At 43.5% G+C, this 19,651-nt stretch overlaps 1 protein-coding gene across 2 annotated transcripts; it reads left to right on the top strand.

The window, feature by feature from the left end:
* The first annotated feature begins 6,424 nt into the window (after window positions 1-6,424).
* Window positions 6,425-18,273, top strand: LOC115328701 (zinc finger protein OZF). Of its 2 annotated transcripts, XM_029990070.4 has the most exons (3): window positions 6,425-6,621; window positions 10,970-11,073; window positions 16,336-18,273. In XM_029990070.4, the coding sequence occupies exons 2-3, from the start codon at window positions 11,046-11,048 to the stop codon at window positions 17,568-17,570; spliced, it is 1,263 nt and encodes a 420-aa protein (XP_029845930.2). In that variant the 5' UTR covers window positions 6,425-6,621; window positions 10,970-11,045; the 3' UTR covers window positions 17,571-18,273. The 2 variants fall into 2 exon arrangements, with proteins under 2 accessions (XP_029845930.2, XP_029845929.2); XM_029990069.4 differs by lacking the exons at window positions 6,425-6,621; window positions 10,970-11,073 and adding an exon at window positions 11,457-11,528.
* The last annotated feature ends 1,378 nt before the right edge of the window (window positions 18,274-19,651 follow it).

Genomic DNA, 19,651 nt, shown 5'->3' with positions numbered 1-19,651 from the left:
CAACTGCAAATTCGTAGAGCACCGTAAATATAGCTCTAAAATTTTTTTATTTTCGTTGTAAATTTGTTTTATGACTTCCTTTTCCCAACCGAGCTGTTTAAAAAAAAATATTTTTCTTTTGCATGTGTCCTTTAAGGTCAAGGGCTGCCCTTAAGCTTCTCTCAAAATTTCAGTCTGAAATTCCAAAATCTAAAGCACACAGGTCAAAAGCTTTTTAAGTGCAAACTGTGTTTCCGAGTTTTTACTCGGAAGCCAGTCTGACCAACCTTAATCGAGCACAGGTGAAAGACCATTCAAGTGGAAGCCTCAAATCCTTTGCTAAAAATTTCCATCTGAGAAAGCATAACTGAACACACAATGGGGAAATACCTTAAAAGTGCAAGCTGTGTTCCCAGCTTGCACTTATCAAGTGCTCACAGTGGCAGTCTGATTTAACACAAGTAAACACATTGGTGTAAGGCCATTCAGGTGCAAGCTGGTACCTCCAAGACCTTTTTTTTAATTTCCATCTGAATATTCATATTTGAATGCACACAATGCAATTGAGTGTTGACTTTATTTTCATACAGTACTGAGATGCACTACCTCGTTAATGGGACAGTCGAAATCAAAACCATGCCACTCCTCTCCATCGAAAGAGAGGTTTCATAATGCAAGGTGCTCTGTGTTGGATGGAGGGATTTTTGTAAATAGTCTATTGCAGTAATTTGCCCTTTTCACCATCACTAGAAGGAATGGAAACAATTTTTTTTTGCACGCTGTTTTTGTGTTATGAAAAATATTGTGGGTCAAAGCACCTCTGAATTTTCACACCACCTTTCCAGTGGCATCACTAAAAGTATTGTCTGATTTCCCACTGGGTTTTCTCTTCATGGCCTCTGCAATAGTCAGCTTCTCAAGGATTGGCATCACTGCAGGTCGCTGCAAGTAGGGATAGAAAATTTCCGGAAATTTTTAAGGCCGAAAACAAACTGTGAAAAGAACAAGTTTATTTCAGGAAGTTCTTGAAACATTGCAAAAATTTTCTGAGAAGGAACGATCCAGCAATAACCTAAAAGATTGTGACAAAGGTCAATAACAGCAAGAGTGTCTCACGAATTCTTGTAGTGTAGAATGATTTTACATTTGTTTTATTGTTGACACAAAGGTTTGTTAATTTAGCAGATTCTTCGCTACTCATCTGTGAACTGTGAGCAGAAGAAACCTGATCCAAAGGGTAAATCAAAAAGAATAAATCCAATCCACTGGTAGATCGCTTTAGCTTTGCGAACCCTTGTGCTCAACGCGCTAAGTTTTCTGAACTCAGCAGCTCAGTTTTTTTTTATCTGGTTGAACTTTCCACTGCCATGGCAAGAACTTGTTCAAATATGTAGGTGAACTTCGATGTGCTCAACAATGCTAAAGGGCCAGCCCTGTGTAGATACTGTTTTGCCAAGTATAAATTTTGAAACACAATCCTTTTGAAGCTTCACATCGCAAGACGTTCAAAGTGATCTCGCAGCAAAAAACTCTCTGCCAGCAGACGACAGTCGGTTTCTTGGTGCACTGACACACGCGCTCCCGTGGCGTGTCACGTGCCTCGCTCCAACACTCTTATTGGGTCCGGGAGAGCTGTAGCCTCCACGGTTCTCCAAGTAATCGTGAAACGGAGTATAGTTGAATTCCTACACGGCCCAGCAGGATTGTCAGTAAATTAATATTGTACCAATGTGCATGTTTTTAATACCATGTGATGCATTTTCAAGACTTTGTCGATGAAAGGTGTAAAGGTCTTGGAACTCACTTTAACGCACTCATACTTAAAGTGTTTTACCATTCTTCTCGGCAGTGACACTTTTGTAATTATGTATTTATATGACATTTGCTTTGAGATCACCCTCTAGTGTTATGGTGCTCGCTAAATCTTGTTGCTCAGTGTTTTTTTGTTCCCGAGAGTTGTTTCAGTGGTGTCCGTCCCCGTGTAAAAAGTCTCAAACCGTAGGCATCGGCGTACATCAGGCTATGCGTCTTGCTCTTTTTGTATTACGCAGGTTACTAGTTTGTTTCTATGCTTCTCTAATGGCAAGTATTCTGATGTTTTTGATTACAGAATGGGGTGGGTCAGATCAGCTAAGTCTCAAAGAATACAACTTAGCCATGATTCTGCTTGGGTTACAGGATTCAATGTGTTTTTGCATAATGTGTGCTCATTATTGGCTGTTAATACATTTGTAAACAGAGCTTCAGTTTGGTTTTATTGTTTATTACGCTGACCATAGGCGTAGACTTCGGGGGGGCTTTGGGGCTCGTGCCCCCCTGGTGAGATCCGTCAAGGGGCAGAGCCCCCCCCCCCCTTGGGCCATGATCCTTACCGAGACGCTGTTTACATGCCATGTAACGAGCTTTTAGTAGTGGCATATGTAAACAAAGTAACTCCCACATTCTCTTTATTGACAAATGGAATCCCAGCATGCTTTCATTAGCTTCAATCTCCAGTTCTGGCGGAAAGGTAACGTGCAGCACCCCCCCCCCCCGAGAACTTCTCAGCCTGCCCCCCCCTCCCCCCCCCCGCGGGAAAATGGAAAGTCTACGCCGCTGACGCTGACCTCGTTTGTCTCGAACAAAATCTGCAAATGATAAATGTGCAGTCAGACTTCTTTTTGACTGTTCCTCTTAAATTAAAAATGGCAGACCCAGCTTCCACAGTGGTTTTTTTTTTTTTTTTTAGCCATTGCAGATTTTAGTTGAAGTCAATGTGCCACTGGCAGAGTAGCTCTTAAAAAAAATACTAGTTTGCCATCCTGTGCCATGCAGGACCTCGCTGTAACAGTTTCGTTCCCAAGAAAATGACTACCAAGTGGGCGTGCACACCGCTGCAGTGGCAGTTTGTGCTACTGGTAGCAACAACAGCCGAATTCCTGCCTTTTAGGATGTTTGGGTGTGAGGTGACACGCTTTCGCTGCTGCTGTGTAATGCTTTGTCAATATATTGCTGCCTTGACAGAAGGTATGGAAAGGAGATTGGGCAGTCTAAAAATTTTGAACCAGCTTCATTGCAATCTTACTCCTCAGCACTGGCTACTTTGTAATTATGTAATGTTAAATGAAATTTATCTTTTTCAACCATCACTGTAAACAGTATTTATGTGACTGCCATATTCTGTTGCACGGTGCATTTGTTCCTGAGGGTTGGAATTGCGCTTCTTGGCTCTCTTCACCAGAATTCATGAACTGTGGTGGTCATTGTACAAAGAACAGCATCTCCTGTTAGTGTTGTTATTGTCTTAAAGATACTGCAGCCCGTAGATGATGACATGACTTGTTGGAAATTACAGACATGCACAGAGTCTGATGGCAGAGGGTCCCAGTCATTTGCAGTTCGTGCAAGAAAAGAATCAAACCAAAGCCTACCAGAGATTGCACTTGCATCCAAAACAAACTTTTAAATAAAAATAATAAAGCTGGCATGCGATGAATATATTGGTGATTGCGACTTTTTTTTTTCACACTGCAGTCTCTTAAAAAATTTGTTTTTTTTTTTTTTTTTTTTTTTTTTAAGGGCTTGAAAACTCATAAATTGTGGACACTCGACCCGCCCCCGAGTGTTCACCCGTTGGCAGAATGTGCCTCCAGTTTGAGAGGACGGTTCCCCTGCTCCCATGAAGTACATAAGAGCCCATCGAACTGAGGGATGCGCTCTTTTTGAGGAAAGCAGCTGGCTGTTGCGGACGTGCCGAATGGTACTGAATACCTTTGAGTTAAGAGATGGAGTTATCTGGTCGATCACCTGCAGCAGACGCTCGGCGTTTGCAGATATGTGAAGTAGGCAAATTTCCTATCATGCGAGCCATGCATTGTGAAACTTATCTGCCCTAAAATTCTAGCAATGATTTTACTAATGGATATTCCATTTTTGTGTCAGATACTTACGCATCTGATGTGTGTTTTTTTCTGTTACGGGGGGACACTGCGCAAAAAACAATTTCTGCAAAAAAAGTTGATTTTAAGAAATGCCATATTTACATCTACCCACATCGTGAGAGTATTCCTAGAAAGTTTCATTAGTTTACACACTGCAAAATAAATTTTTATAAATTACTTTCGGCCCACCGATGCTAAAGAAAGGGTAGGGGTTGGAGCGCTTTGAACGCAATTTTCTCCATTCCACTTTTCGGCATGAATTTCCCTTTACGAAAGCTATTGTTGTTAATGGGACAAGAGGAATGACTCACGAGAAAAGAGTCAAAGTACAGGCTAGCTGGTGGAAGTCAACCATTTCGTCGTTTACCCTGAGACTGGGGGTTTTTTTGAAGAGCAGAAGTAGCAGAAAAAACAGACCTGTCTGTTTTTTCTGCTACTTCTGCTCTTCAAAAAAAAACCCAGTCTCAGGGTAAACGACGATATGGTAGGAATGACTCACTCATTGTTTTTCCTTACAAATTTTATGGACAGTGGAATTTTTTTTTTTTTTTGGCTTTGTGGATGCCTTTTATGAATGATGTTAAAATTTTGTCGACAACATAAAAAGCGAAAAAAATTATTTGATTTTTCACCGCGATGTTAGCATAAAATCAATTATTTTTTGGAAATTTTGTTTCCACGGTGTCACTCTCCAGGCAGTCTGCTGCAGATCTAGAGTAGAAAAATGTTGGGTATTACATTAGTTTCCTAATGATAGTTTATCCTAAACAAAGTCGGTGTGCTCCTGATCAAAACGACTAATTTATTTTACAATTCATGTACAGAGCACGACACTGTTAGCCAGTTTTTCTCTTTTAAACCAAGGGATGTCCTCTAAGATTGGAATTTATCTGCATGGTCTCTGGAGAACAAATGGAACAATTGCGCAGTTCTCAGCTGACTTACCCAAACACTGCGTCAGCTTTTGGTTGGAGCTTCTGTTCTGTCGCCTAAGGATATGGGTTCTTGTAGCCACTCCGGCCTGTGAACATTGCGGCTTGCACTATGCATGTCTCCAGCAAGGCTGAATAGGTCAAGCTCCCACCCATTTTGTGCTCTAAAACAAACCAGAAAAATCAGCGACTGCACGTAGGGAACTCCAACTTTCACCAAATGTGCATTGAGGTGGTCACTTCTACCTTATGAAATTTTAAAGCGTAGTCCTGTTTTTGTAAAAAAATAACACCAATAAACTTGCCAAAGTCAATGGCGGACATTTTCGCGGACGACTATCTTGGCAATGATTGTAAGTTGTGGAACATGTCCGTGCCAAATCCTTGTTCAAGCTTGTTGGATCTCATTTGATTCCGTAAGAGAAATGTGCCTTGAAATTTCAGGAGCTGAAAGTGGCCACCTCGGTGCACATTCTCTGAAAGTTTGAGCTTCCTACGTGCAAACGCCGATTTTTCTGGTTCGTTTTCCACTGTGGACTTTTTCAAGAGAATCCTGCAACACTTCTACAGGGTAATTTATCCTGAAGTGTAGAGGACTAGCTCAGCGGTTTATTTGAGGGGGTGTTGGTTGCAATTTGGATTTGCTGAAAGCGAAAAAGAAACATTTTGTAAAAACAAAAACGTAGAAAAAAGAAGTTTGGGAAGGTGAAGATATGGGCTACTTTCAAAAATCCCTCCATGCCACACTGCTCGCGTTGTTCATTGGGAACCAATTGGCCACGGGGCGGAGTGGCGTGTTTTCGGTTTCGATCATACAGCCGCTGTCTATACTCCGGCAGATAAGCACGTGAACTTCTAAGCCTGTATAACTTTTCTTCACGCGCATACGAACGTGCTTGCACGACAAGGGCCCCAGCAAGGACGCTGCAACCCATCGTTCTACATTTGCCTACCTTACCTTTGCCAAAAATCCGGCACATCGAAAACCACCAAACAGTGCCAAGAAGTTTTTGGTTTTGTTCTTGTCGGGATCTCTCGGCAACGCCTACAGCTTTGTACACTTGTAGGAAGCTTGTTTCATCACACAGCTCGATAATCATGAAAACATCTGAAACTGAAACCAAAACTAAGTGGTCAACTGGTACCCAGAAATAATTTCGTGCCACCGTGCTACAAGGGGGGTTTCGACTAGGGAAAAGGTCGATTAAAGATAATGATAAGTATTTATCATGATTTGCGAGTGTTGAATAAAGTGCATTAAGAAAAACTACTTGTCTACAGTATTTTAAAGAAAAAAAAAAAAAGCACCTTTTGCATTGCCCTAACGTGTGCATCAGTAATTTTCGAAAATGCAGCGAATATAAAATAAGATAAAGTGGCCACAGAGTATTTGTTTTCCATATTAAAGCACTTTATAGGCCTTTACAGCAGTGTACACCATTGAGATCAGTGGTGTACACCTTTACGCAGATCCTCGGATCCATTGAATGTCTAAGTGTATAGATGGCGCTACACTACGCCCGTTTCAGACGTATCGCTTCAGCTGCATCAGAGCCGTATATGTAGACTCTGAGCTGCATTCGTTTCTCCATTATTCATTTACGAATGCATATCGGGACTATCGGCCAACGAGGTAGCTATCGGCCGAATCTGCAAAATAACTTCCGGACTGCCGTGACCAGCTGTGACTGCTGTGACTACTTCTTTTCGATGCAACTGCTGCTTACCGTGGGTGTAGTTGGAGTCAGTACCTCTTTCAAAGGCTTCTGGACTTCTCATTCAACAAACAGGTACTTACTTTTCTTAGCACATCTTGAACGCGCACGCAAAGATTAGCGGAAATGCGGATCCAGCGAGCTTCGCATGCGCTCTTGGCGTGCCTTGGGAGGCAAAGGTGAACAACAAATATCAGAGGAAGTCTCTTATCTATGAAGATTGATCCATACGTTCAGTTTTTACGAGTACATCGTAGAATGTATACTTTCTCCTCCTCGCGAGAGAGCTGGGCCAGTAATGCGGATGCATCATTTTATGCACTAAACGGCCCGCCAAAAATGAGCAACTCTCCGATTTGAGCAGTGACCTGTTTTCGGATTGCGTTATTTTCGTGGTCAGGTTCGCGTTTTGAAATTCGGGGTGACAACTTCGGGCACTGCGAATTACCGCGGCTTTTATACGGTGTTACGTTAAAGAATGTTCCGAACCTGAACCAACGATTGCAGCCGAGAATCGGCTGGAGCTTTCTAAAAGAATACAAATTAAAAAAAATCGGAGCGACATTGATACCAAAATCGGCTGCGTTTCTGCGGTGCTTTGTAGCAGACTACGTCGAAATGCGATAGGCCTGTAGCTGTCAAGTTTTCAGCAACGCCCCTCGCAAGCCAATGCGGAGCGCAAGTTCGTCTGCTTCTTGCACAGGGGTTGAAAAAAAATTAGTAAGTGGACCTCATGCATCTAGCATTGAGGTCTATCCACTATCCTTTCAAAGCGAATCAGGGGTGCTATGTTGCGCTTTTTGCACTCCCAGGAGACTTGGAAGAGGGAAGTGACGTCAACGAAACACTAAATGCAGATTGGATGTTGACAGAAGAAAACGAAATCAACACCCAATCTGCGTTTGCTGTGTCGTTGACGTCACTTCCCTCTCCCTAGTCTCCTGGGAGTGCAAAAAGCGCAACATAGCCCCCCAGAGCTCGGCATCAGTCTCACGTCACCACAACTCTTTCGCAACCAGCAGGAGAAAGAAGAAGTGCGCCTGTATATAGACGTCCTTTTTCGAGCTCTGCTTATTTTCCTGATTAGTTTGCAAAATCTCTATCTGCCGGACTGGAAGGGGGCCAAGAACCAGAGGGTTTACGGCCTGGTCAGCAATTTCAGCAAGCATTACGCCTCCAGACGCTCGACGACATCGCCCAGCTTGATGGACAAGGTTCCTCCCCAAGGGGAAGGTAAGCCTAACCAGATAGTATGCGATGCTGACGCAGCATATGAGATGCAGAAAGGGACTGCGGACATAGTAGCGATGAAACCCTGCAGGCGGGAGCAAGAAAACGGAAGACGAACGTGGACCTGGCCACAAACCTCGCGGAAAGCAAGGACAATGATCAGCCCACAACAGTCTCAGAAAAACACCGTCAACTACGAAGCATCCTTGCGAGGCTTCTAGCAGAGGAATCTTAAGAAAATCTCATCACGAAAATCTTGGGCCTCCTTATGGAAATCACTGCGAAAAAGAAAACTTCGAGGAAAAGATTGAAAACTCTCAAGGAAACGGAAGCGGCCAAAGACTCTCCCACCTCGAATGCAAAGCCTAGCGCTACGCCTACGCGAGAGAGTCTTGCGAAGTTATATCAGCGCCACGCCAGCAGGAGAATGACGCAACGCCACCCGAAGAGCAGCAGCCATTACAACAGCCACAACCAAGTGGCAAGGACACAACGCAGGGTGGGCAGGATGAAAACGCCGCGGACAACGATGACGACGGCTCCATCAAAGTTACAAACAAGCGCAAGCGACCCAGAAGGGAACCGCAGCCAGATACACAAAAACCAAACGAACATCTCGATGAGGTCAGGATTCGCCCAAAATCCAAGACACCCATGGGAGAGTGGAAAATCGAAATACTAGGCTACCTAGAGAAGACACTGGAAATTAAACGTAAGGATATCACTCTCAAATACTTTCCCAAGTCGAATACCATATCCGTACGCACAGACTCGAAGGAGGTCCTCCAGAAAATAATGGAGAACTCCACCTACGAGAATGCAACAGGAGAAAAAATTTAAGTCAGCAGATACCAAGCCTACTGGAAGAGACATATTAAAGGAGTCATTTATGACGCCGATATAACAGGAGAGGCGGAATCTCTTATTGACCTCGTCGATTCAATACAAGTCCCGGTGGTGGCAGCAAGACTGATGGGCAACACCAAGACTGTAGCGATCACTTTTGAAGGAGAGAAACTGCCTCGATCCATACTATTCAACAGGTACCACGCCCCACTGCATCCGTTCAAGCCCGAAACGATAGTCTGCGCGAATTGCCACCGTACGGGGCACAAGCCAGACATTTGTGTTCAAGACCCTGTCTGCGCCAGATGCGCAAGGACACACCCGAGAGAGGGAATGGACACGGGCACGAGCGAAAGCGAATGCCCGGATCCCAAGACCTATTGTCAACAATGCAAAAAGGAAGGCCATCTCGGTACGGACAAGAATTGCGCAACGAGAATAGAGAATAACAGGAAGATGAGAGCATCCATCCAGGCAATGAAAGCACTACCTCGATCATCGCAGATTGGAGCTCGTATCGACGCTGTACGAGACCCGTCGAGTAACCAGACAACAGCTCCTGCAGCACCAACTGCAACGCCGCAGACAACGGTTCCCGACAAAAACCCAAGCCCAACTTCATTGACAAGCTTCTACGCCAACGTCTTGTGTAGGAGCCTGGCTGAAGCAGAAAACCAATCAATTCGCGCAGAATTGCAAGCTCTGAAAGGAATTCTACAAGCATTTGTCGTTCAACAAGGACAATGGAGAGTGCAACTGCCGCAGCAGCAACAGATGCTTCAGCAAATGCAGCAACAGCAGCAACAGACACAAAACTTCATTCAAAAGTTCTTCGGAGGGGCACTCTTCCAACTTAAGGCTACCACATCCCCGTAGATGATCAAGGTCATGCAGTGGAATTGCTGAGGGCTCCGACTTCGGGCGGCGGAGCTCAACGCGCGGTTTCATGCAAGATCACAAGATCGTCCGGACGTTTTGCTGATGCAGGAAACTAGCACGACCCTGACATGTATCAGAGGATACGCAGTGTACTCAACGCCCACTATCACGGACAAGAAGGGAGGCGCACCAGGAAAATCAACGATCTTCATAAGCCATGCCTGTCCACATCACCAAATCGATCTCTCTCGGTGGTGCAATGACGAGCAAGAAGTCGTCACAATATGAACAGATATCGAAAAGAAGGCTATCATAATGGTGTCGGCCTATTATAGACCGAACAGGAAAACGAAACCTTCGGATTTCTGGAACGGCTGGATTGCCCATCTGCACCAGACATATTCAAAAGATCAAAAGCTATACTGTGGGGACTTTAACCTTCAGCACGTAGCGTGGGGCTACAGGAAGAGTTCCAAGACAGGCAAAGAACTTTATGACGAGATGACGCAGCACGGCATGACGTTAATGAACAAGGAAGGCGTAAAGACACGAACCGGACTGGGGTTTAAAAGTCAATATACGTCTCCGGATCTGACGTGGACAAATAACAAATTTGTGAAACACCAAAAGTGGAAATGCGGTCCAGACGCATGGGGCAGCGATCACGTCCCGATTTTTGTGGAGATGTCACTAACTAAAAAAAGAAAGGACGTAAATAACAAGACAGCGGGCACGATCTTTACGTTCACTGAACGCTTCAAAAGGCCTCCATACGTGCGATACACCGGAAAACGTAGTGCGGCTGGTGCCAGAACTGCATAACTTTGAGCTTTGACACGGCGTGGCGCCACCTTCGTGTAGGACTTGGTACGCATTCATGTAACAATGCCGCGTCGGCTTTGTTCGAAGAACGAGTGGAGTCGATGCGCTGAAGTCGCTTTCATGTAAACGAGGCTAATGTAGAAGCAGTGTTGCTTACGACCTTTCAAGGGCAGATGGATAATGCTTTCTGCTAGCTCATCTTGAATGGGGAGATTCATTTTGTTTGCGGTGTTTTATGTTGTATTGATGAGTGTCGTCACATTTGGCACTTTGAGAAAAGATTGTTGTTTTGTATTTCTGAACAGGGGGGGGGGGGGGTCTCAGAAGTTTTCAGTTTGATGTAACGACTTGTTTTTCTACGATGCTCCACTTTTTCTTAGCTGATTGGATGTTTATCGTACTAGCAGTGCGACAGAGAAAACATATGGGTGGTTTTTAACATACCTTCAAATGCACAGGCTACCACCCATTACGAAGCGCATAGGCATTGTATTTCCTCATTCATTTGTTAATATAATCTAGGAATTTAAAAATTCTGCGTAAGTTTTGCGTGTCTTATTCTTAGCTGTTTGGTTAGCTTGATGCACTTGAGGCAGTGCTCGCTTTGTTCTTAATTTCTGTCATCGCTCTTTCCATTTAATCGCAGGCATCACGAGTGGTCCCGTCCGTCCTTCGGGATCTTTTGAGCCTCAGTACAAACCCGACGGCAGGCAGCAACTAGAATGGAACCGATACAGTCCTCAAGTCTCGGTAAGTTTTTCGTGTCAGACTTCTATAATCACAGAACAGTGGTGGTGTCTACACTACAAATAGCCATAGTCTAGAGCAGTGCTTCTACAGCTGTCAATAGAATCTTACCTTAGGATTCCATGCCGATTCCGAGATCCTCCACTGGGGACACATCCTCAGTTAGAGCCCAGAGCATGAAATAAATATTATTCTTTTTATCATTATTATTATTACTGTAATGATAATTATGAAGAATATGAAGGAGAGGTGGGTTGGGCTTCAAGGAGAGGGAGGCAAGCAGCAAAGAAGGAATTCTAGGAGAGGTTCATAGCAGTAAAGAATGAAAGTTGGCCAAGTTAAATGTTTGGTTCCTAGGCACGTTTGCGGGAATGGCCTCCAGGTGCCGCCATCTCTCCACTGGTGTGTCATGGTCGTCTGCTCGTCAGGTCGTGCCACAGCAAGCCCACATTTGCCAGGTTGATGTCCCAATAAAGCGTTTTTCAGCTACAGTGGCCAGATGAGCTTTTGATGCTTGGCTGTTTGTAATGTGCATAGACAAAAAGGGTGGGGACAAGATAAGGAAAGTTGCATGATTGCTATCTTCCAGGTTCTAGAGTTTCACTGGGAAAGAATGGGCAGGATAGAAAGACAGTGAAGGACTATAGAAGGAAAAATTAGAATAAAAGGGAGGACATAGTAAGCAATTAAATGGCAAGTTTATTGCTCTTGGTACATGGGTAATGAGAACCAGGACTTGTAGGTTGAAGCAGGGGGCAGATTTAAAGGGGGGGGGGGGGTCTGAATGTCCTGACCCTCCTCTTGAATTCTGCATGTGTAAAAATTTAGGGTGTGGAAACGGGAAGGGGGGGGGGGGGGGGGGGGTCTTAAACATATGATACGCTGACCAACACCTGACCCCCCCCCCCTCAAAAAAATACCTCCGTCCGCCCCTGGGTTGGAGGTATGAGCAGGCGGATACAAAATTTACAATATTGGGCCGGTCGAATGAAACTATTTGTTTGCAGAACAAATTGTTTGCTTTGTTGGGTGTATTGAGTGTTTGCAAACATTCTGCTCGTTTATGGCAACATGCCATTCTTTAAGAAAAGGAGCGGACATATCTCTAGCACCGACCAGGCTGCCCCTTGTGGCAAACAGACGGGCTTTGTCAGGACTCAGGAAGCAGACGCTGCACGGAATGTGTCCGAGCGAGCTAGTTCTTGCTAATTGGAAGGTGCATGCGCCTTTTTAAAAAAGGCAAATTTCGTCTGTGTAGTTCGATGCAGTGGTACAGATAAAAACTGGCCTTAATCTGCGTTGATAGCACGCCGTGGACGGACGCACACATGTATGCACCAAACAAGAAAGTTGCGCAAGAGCTTGCGACTGACAAGGCGCCCGACTTGGCCTGACGCCAAAGTATCTGCCAACACGGATCGCCTCGCCGGCTTCTCCACTACCCCAGCATCGCTCTTTGCCGCTTCTTTCGTTCGCTCGTTGCACCTGGATGGTTTTTCTATTCCTTGTGCACCTTTTTTTTTTTATTATTATTAACGGGGAGAACATTGGGGTGTCAGAAACATGCTTTCAAGGAACAAACATTTGCACTGTATGCCGATCGGCGGTGTTCATAGCAAGTATGCGAGGTACGGACTTCACGATAGGAAAACATTCTTTCATGAGTATTTTTTGCATAAAACAATGAAAATAATTCGAGTATTGAGTTTAATGTATCGCTTGTGCAGCCGTGCTAGATACTCACCAAAAAGGGGCGTTTTTTTTTTTCCAGCTATTTGTGCTCACCCACCGAGACACTGCCCACGCCGCCTGTTTTATGAATTTCAGACGGCAGGGGGGTGGGCGGTGACTCGGGATATTACGATAGGTGGAAGTGATTCGGTATTAGTAATGCATTACATACATGTCTGGATTCACTGCTGTCTGCTATCATTTTCTTGGGAGTGAGAGAAAATCGCTGTAAATGACACCAATAAAACAAAATCAGTCCGGTTTTAATTACCAGGTTTCACAAGCTGCAGGCTCTTTGCGAAACTTTATGCATGCTGACGTCGACGGGTCAGCACAGATCCAAGCAATCGTAAGCAAAACATTCGGAATATATGAGCCGTTAAACACACAGAAATGTCTACATGTGAAATATTTTCAAGAATCGTCTCCACTCAAGGATGTTTTTCTTGACTAGGTTCTGTTTCAATTCACAAACGTTTGTTAAACAGAAAAAAGTATATTTATTTGATTTAGCAGTGTAATGTTTCAGCTTTTCCAATGGAGAGTACATTAGTGCAGTGATGGAAGCGCTGCGCCATTTGCACCATATTGCATCATGAACAAAAGTTTGCCTCATCTTGCGCCAAAATGCCTTTTTCGCTAAGAATTGCACAAAACCTGCGCCGAGATAGGCAAAGCAAAAAATAAAATATTTTATTATTGGTTGACTCTAAATTTGAGAGAAGTAGGAGGAAAGGAAAAGGGTACAATTATATATTTCACTGCATCTCAACTCACTTTCTATATAGTTTGTTTCATCTTACTTAGCTCAGCAGTCAAAGGCTCTAACACAAACAATCGTGAACACGCATACGGAAAACGCAAGTTACAGGGCATTCGCTGTACCTGATTCATTTAGTTGAAAGAGTATGCACGAAAAAACGGACGAATGCCATGATGTCGCACTTTGACGCTGTTTATTTGGCCCCACTAGCTAGCAGCAACAGCTGCACTTAGAATTAAGGTGAAACAAGGTATAGAAATTGCTCACCAACCATGCTGACTGGATGATGCGCTGACTGCTTGATCGCTGGCATCATCTAAATTTCCAGACAATGTCATTGATGTCGGGAGCTAAATGCCGGGAGAAAGCATTGGAAAATAGTAGGATGGCGGCTACTTTGATAAGAGAGAACCAGGTTCTTGTACGCCTGATCAGATCATCGGTTATCATGTCTGCCACACGCCTCCGTGCCGCCTCTCATTAGCACGAGTGCGTCGAACGTCACCACCTTACACTGAAATTCTAGGAACAGAGGTTGACATGTGTGAGCCTCTGGTTTAATGCAATAGGCTCAGAAATTATACTCAGAACTGTCACAGATCTACTGTATTTGGTCCTGATTTTAGCTTGATCTCTAATTTTACAAATCTGATACGAGGAGAGAAAAGCAAATAAAATAGGGGTCTATGCTTGAATAAATGCGGTAGTCAAGCTTGTTTCCCAGCAGCTGTTGATACAAAGAGGAGCAAATTTTGACTTCACTCTGGTTCTAACGCTGCTTAGACCACTGTCACTTTTAAAGCACAAGTGTAAGTTTTCATCATATTTGTGGGTGATTGTTTTTGCTGTTTATAATATTCAAGTTTTGTGTTGGGTAGGTTCTTAAAACTTGAATGTTTGTGTGCGTGTGTATTTGGGGGGGAGGGTCACATTTTCATTGATGGACATAATTTCGCAAATATGCTTGTTTTTTGCAGTAATTTAAAAAAAATATATATATATATATTTACAGGCTAAATACACTACCAGGTATAAAAGCAGAACGGCAGAGAGAGTTTATCCCAACTGAAGTATTGCGCTACGATTCATTTTTCAACCACTTTTTTAAGTATCCATTGTAAATAGAACCCTCTCTGATCTGAACCTTATTTCTAAAAATAAGGCTCCATGTTCCTTTTGCATCCTATCTATATTTATTGGAAAAGGTAATAAGTAATATTGTCAAGTATCAAAGAAATTGTCAATCATTATCACGTCTGAACTTATTTGGCGATGCAACCACTCTTTCATTTTCGAGTGATGTGCAAACAGATGTTAGCATCTGCTCCAAAAGCATCAGTGGCTGCTCCAAATTAGTATTTTGCTTGCTACAAAACCTGCTACAAAACATCAAATGCCGCTTTCATCACTGATTAGTGGCAGTCCCCTGATTTCGTTTTGGTACTAAAATGTACAACCCACCACCGTTCAACAGAGTGGTGCAGTCTACGTGTCTCGGCGCTGTTTCATTGGTGAAAATTGAAAACACTCCGCCACTAGCCGGACTTGTTTTACTTCGGTTCTTGAGGTGACATCGAGTATAGATTGTAACGCATTGACGCCTCCAAGTGGCAAAGTTCATAACTGCTGTATGCTTGACCCTGCCGAAGCCTATGGTGGTCTGGGCCCGACGAATATCCCAAGATGCATTGTGCTCCTCGATACTTGATATTGAAGTGCATGCCGAAATTTGTCATTTAGAACAATAAATATATGCATCCTTTCGAAATGCAAGCAAGCGATTATCATTTACAGGTATTGATTCTATACAGCTTATTTATAAATGTTTTGCACCTTTTAGATTTTGGTTTGGTATCCCTTGAAGCTTCCTCAAGTTTGAACTTAAAACCTCCATGCTCTTCAGTGTTGCTTCTTCCAGATAACCAACTTATTTTACTTGGTCATTAATTACAGTTTAGCGAAATGTAATGCAGCCATGAATGCCGCTTTTAGTTATCTTCGACGAACATGCAATATTTAAATGCAGATACTAAATTTTCAAAGTGTTGGAAGTTAATCATGCAGGTATTACACCTACAAGGCCAAGTGCAGGAAATTTAAAAATGAAAAGTTGCTAACAGAGTGTCATTTAATAATCTTGGCACTGAGTGTGATATGTATTGTCCCAGTCATATGGCAGTTCCCTTTCAACACAAGACATCCAGCTTCCTTAATGCCCCGAGAAACAGTCCACTTCAAATAGAAAGTGATGCTACTTTGTGGTTAGGCTCACTTTCAGAGTGTTACCAAAAAGTAAAAAAAAATGTTGTTGCCAGATCAGGAATGCTTGTAGGAATAGGAACGACAGCCTCTTCACATCTCATTGACAAAGACTATCGGAATGTGAATAGTGGTTTTAAGTTTTCTGAACTGTTTTTTCGGACGTCTTTGCGACATCATCACTCGCCCCATAAACTAGTGACTAAAATTTGAAATGATGCATTTGGCTACACAGCCGAATGCACACAAGGAGACTGCACCACTCACAAAGAAAGCAAACTCCTACCACATGTAGTGGAAAAAATATGCACTCAACAGTACCAGTGCTGTTCACGCTTATAAAACAATGGAGTGAATTTTATTTGAATGCTTTCATAAATTGAAATGAAGAGCAGTAAGGTATTAAACCAGGTACTTAAAACTTAACTGCGTTGATAGGTGCTTATTTCTATACCAATTGTCTATCTTGGTAAGGCTTTCCTTGTCTCCTAATACATGGCATTTTCTTTTAGATGATGTAGCAGCACAGTTGGGGGAGACCAGCTGCCACCTGAAAGCTACTGAGGACATCTGGTTCAGATGCTGTTCCTGCATTTACTTCACCCGAGATCAGCGTGGAATTGTGAGCCACCTGGTTGCCCACAGTGATGAACAAGTCAAGTGCCACAATCTCCTGTCTTCCAGCTCCAGGTCTGAAGGGCACAACACTGAAATGCACAGGGGTGATATGTTCTTTAAATGTAACCTGTGCCCCCAAGCCTTTGATGACGATGCCAGTCTAACTGAAAATAATCAAACACACACAGCTGAAAACCCATTCAAGTGCAAGCTTTGCCCCCAGGCCTTTGCTTGGAGTTCCACTTTAAAAAACCACATTCTAACACACAATGGTGAAAAACCTTATAAATGCAAGCTGTGCCCCCAGGCCTTTGCTCGGAGTTCCCATTTGAAAGACCACAATCGAACTCACAGTGCTGAAAAACCTTATAAATGCAGGCTGTGCCCCCAGGCATTTGCTCTGAATTCCTATCTGAAACTCCATAACCGAACCCACAGTGGTGAAAAACCTTATAAGTGTAAACTGTGTTCCCAGGCCTTTGCTCGCAGTGCTGGTCTAGCCCACCACAAACGATCACACAGTGATGAAAAGCCATTCAGGTGCAAGCTTTGCCCTCGGGCCTTTGCTCGGAAGTTTCATTTAATAGACCACAATCGAACGCACACTGGTGAAAAACCTTATAAATGCAAGCTGTGCCACAAGGCCTTTGCTCGTAGTTCTCATTTGAAAGACCATAATCGAACACACAATCGTGAAAAACCTTATAAATGCAAGCTCTGCCCTCAAGCCTTTGCTCTAAATTCCCATCTGAAACTTCATAATCGAATGCACAGTGGTGAAAAACCTTATAAGTGCAAGGTGTGTTCCCAAGCCTTTGCTCGCAGTGGAAGTCTGGCCTACCACATTCAAATACACACTGGTGAAAAGCCATTTAAGTGCAAGCTATGTCCCCAAGTCTTTGCACGGAAGGGCTGGCTGATGTGCCATAATCGTACACACACAGGAGAAAAGCCTTATTTGTGCAAGCTGTGCCCAAAAGCTTTTTCGAGCCCGACTAGTATGAGCCGTCATAGGCGAACACACAGTGGTGAAAAACCTTATAAGTGCAAGATGTGCTTCAAAGCCTTTTCTCAGAATTCTCATCTGAAGAGCCATAATCGAACACACGCTGGTAAAGAAACCTTATAAGCACTAGCTGCATTTCTAAGCTTTTTCTTATAATTTCCACCTGAAAAAGTATGTGGAATGCTCACAAGCTTGTTCCAAAAGTCCAGTCTGACCTGTCGTAATTGAATGCAAGTGGGTGAAAAGTCCTTAAGTGCAAGCGCTGTTCCCAAGACTTTTCAAAGTTTCAGTCTGAAATTGTGTGATCTAAAGCACAGGTGAAAATCTTAAGTGCAAGCTGTGTTCCCAATCCTTTACCTGGAAGTTTTGAAGCTGTGCCCCCAAGCCTCTAAGATTTTTCATCATCTGAGAAACCATAATTGGTCAAAAACGGTGGTGAAAAACTTTATAAGCATAAGCTGTGTTTGCAGCTTGCGCATATAAGGTGCTCACAGTGACAGTCTGATTTATCAGAATCAAACATACGCTGGTGAAAATCCGTTCAATTGCAAGCTGTACCCCAGGTCTTTTGACTTTCATTTGGAAACCATAATCGCATGCACACAATGCAATTGAGCTTCGACCGTATTTTCATGCGATGCTGTGGTGCACTACCTCGTCAGTGGGGCAGCCAAGATCGAAATCATGCCACTCCCCTCCATGGCCAGAGAGGCTCTATAATGCAATGTGCGAAGTGTTGCATGCAGGGATTTTTCTAAGTATTTTGCTGTAATTCACCTGTTTCCCCAATACTACAAAGAATGAAAACTGTTTTTTCTTGCGCAAACTGTTTTTTATTTTGTGTCGTGTGTATGTTTGTACAGCCTGAAGTTAGTCTGCCTCGACGGGCGACTTGTCTCTCAGCTGTAGATGGGCATTTTAGCCAGTGTGGTACCAACGCTAGCCTGGGGTGGTTTGCTCATCTGGCAGCCGCGGTTGCGGCCGAGGGGGATTTTTATGTCGCATGACGTCTCCATGGGGACATGGAGATCGTCATATGGGACATGGAGATCGCAGAAACTGGCAACAAAGGCTTTCAACTGGAGTTCATATAACCGCTACTTTATGCTTTAGAATCGACAGGTAAAGGTAAACATGAGCCAGAATACAAGAGAAACTTGACATGATAAAAATGGTGGCAGTATATTTATATATCTGCGCCATTGACCCTACTCAAGCCTTCTGCTGTAGTCAAGAGGTAAGAGAGCCTGGACTTGTGGTCGCGGCGCAATAATTCCAGGCTGAAAGCACGGCACATTTTTTTATTTTGTCAATTTACGTTTTGCGCCCGTATCTTACTTTTTAACTGCGATTCTTTTTACGTATCATATTTGCTATATCTGAGGTTTTGTTTCTTGCATTTCACCTCTTTCATTTCTCCCATCATACCTCCTGTTATTGAAAAGTGTCAAAGCAAGCACACTGTATATTTAAAAACATAAAATTGTAGTTGCTGAGGGAAGGATGCTTGTTTCATCCCCGTTTGCATGCCAGTCGTATCATTGCTGTCATCTTGGTTCCCTTTTAATGAACATTATGAAACGATTGCATTAGCGCATTAACTTGGCTTGATCTTTCTTTTTTCTTTCGGTGTGTCAATTCAACAAGTGGGTCTAAGAATAAAAATAGTGTAAGGCGCAGTTGTGCAAGTGGTTGATTTGTAAAAAGGATCAAAGTTAAAAAGTAAGACACGCGCAAAATGTAGATTTAGAAAAAAAAACACATTGTACCGCGACATGAGTATGAAACTTTCATGCTACAACAATTCCCGGCTCTCTTACTTCTCAACTAAAGCAGACGGCTCCAGACTGGTCGCTGGCGCAAGTATATAAATTTACTGCCACCGTTTTTATCTCGCGTGATTTCTCTTGCATTTTGGCTCCTATTTACCTTCCCTGGCCGTTACTTTACCTGCTGCGTCTAAAGTATAAAGGGGTCGTTAATTGGACTCCAGTTGAAAGCCTCTGCGCTCAATTTCTTGGAGCGAAATTGAACTTTTGTACCCAAAGCGACATGGATCTCTTTGCCATTGGGCAGGGACGCTAGGTACTTCCATGTCCCCATGAGCTCGTCACGTGACGTAAAAATCCCTCTTGGCCGCAATTGCGGCTGAGGCCGCGAGATGAGTAAACCGCCCCTGTGCTCTTTAACATGCACCACGCAGT

Source organism: Ixodes scapularis, unplaced genomic scaffold, assembly GCF_016920785.2.
Source record: "Ixodes scapularis isolate PalLabHiFi unplaced genomic scaffold, ASM1692078v2 PGA_scaffold6__148_contigs__length_123643588, whole genome shotgun sequence".
NCBI classification, from domain to species: Eukaryota; Metazoa; Arthropoda; class Arachnida; order Ixodida; family Ixodidae; genus Ixodes; species Ixodes scapularis.
Note: the sequence above shows the minus strand (reverse complement) of the source record. Positions and strands in the feature narration are given on the sequence as shown.

Bases quoted from the DNA above. Each gene is read 5' to 3' on its own strand.
- LOC115328701 (XM_029990069.4), top strand. From the start codon at position 11,480: ATGGTCGTCTGCTCGTCAGGTCGTGCCACAGCAAGCCCACATTTGCCA. The intron at 11,529-16,335 runs GTTGATGTCCCA...ATTTTCTTTTAG, and splicing joins AGCAAGCCCACATTTGCCAG to ATGATGTAGCAGCACAGTTG.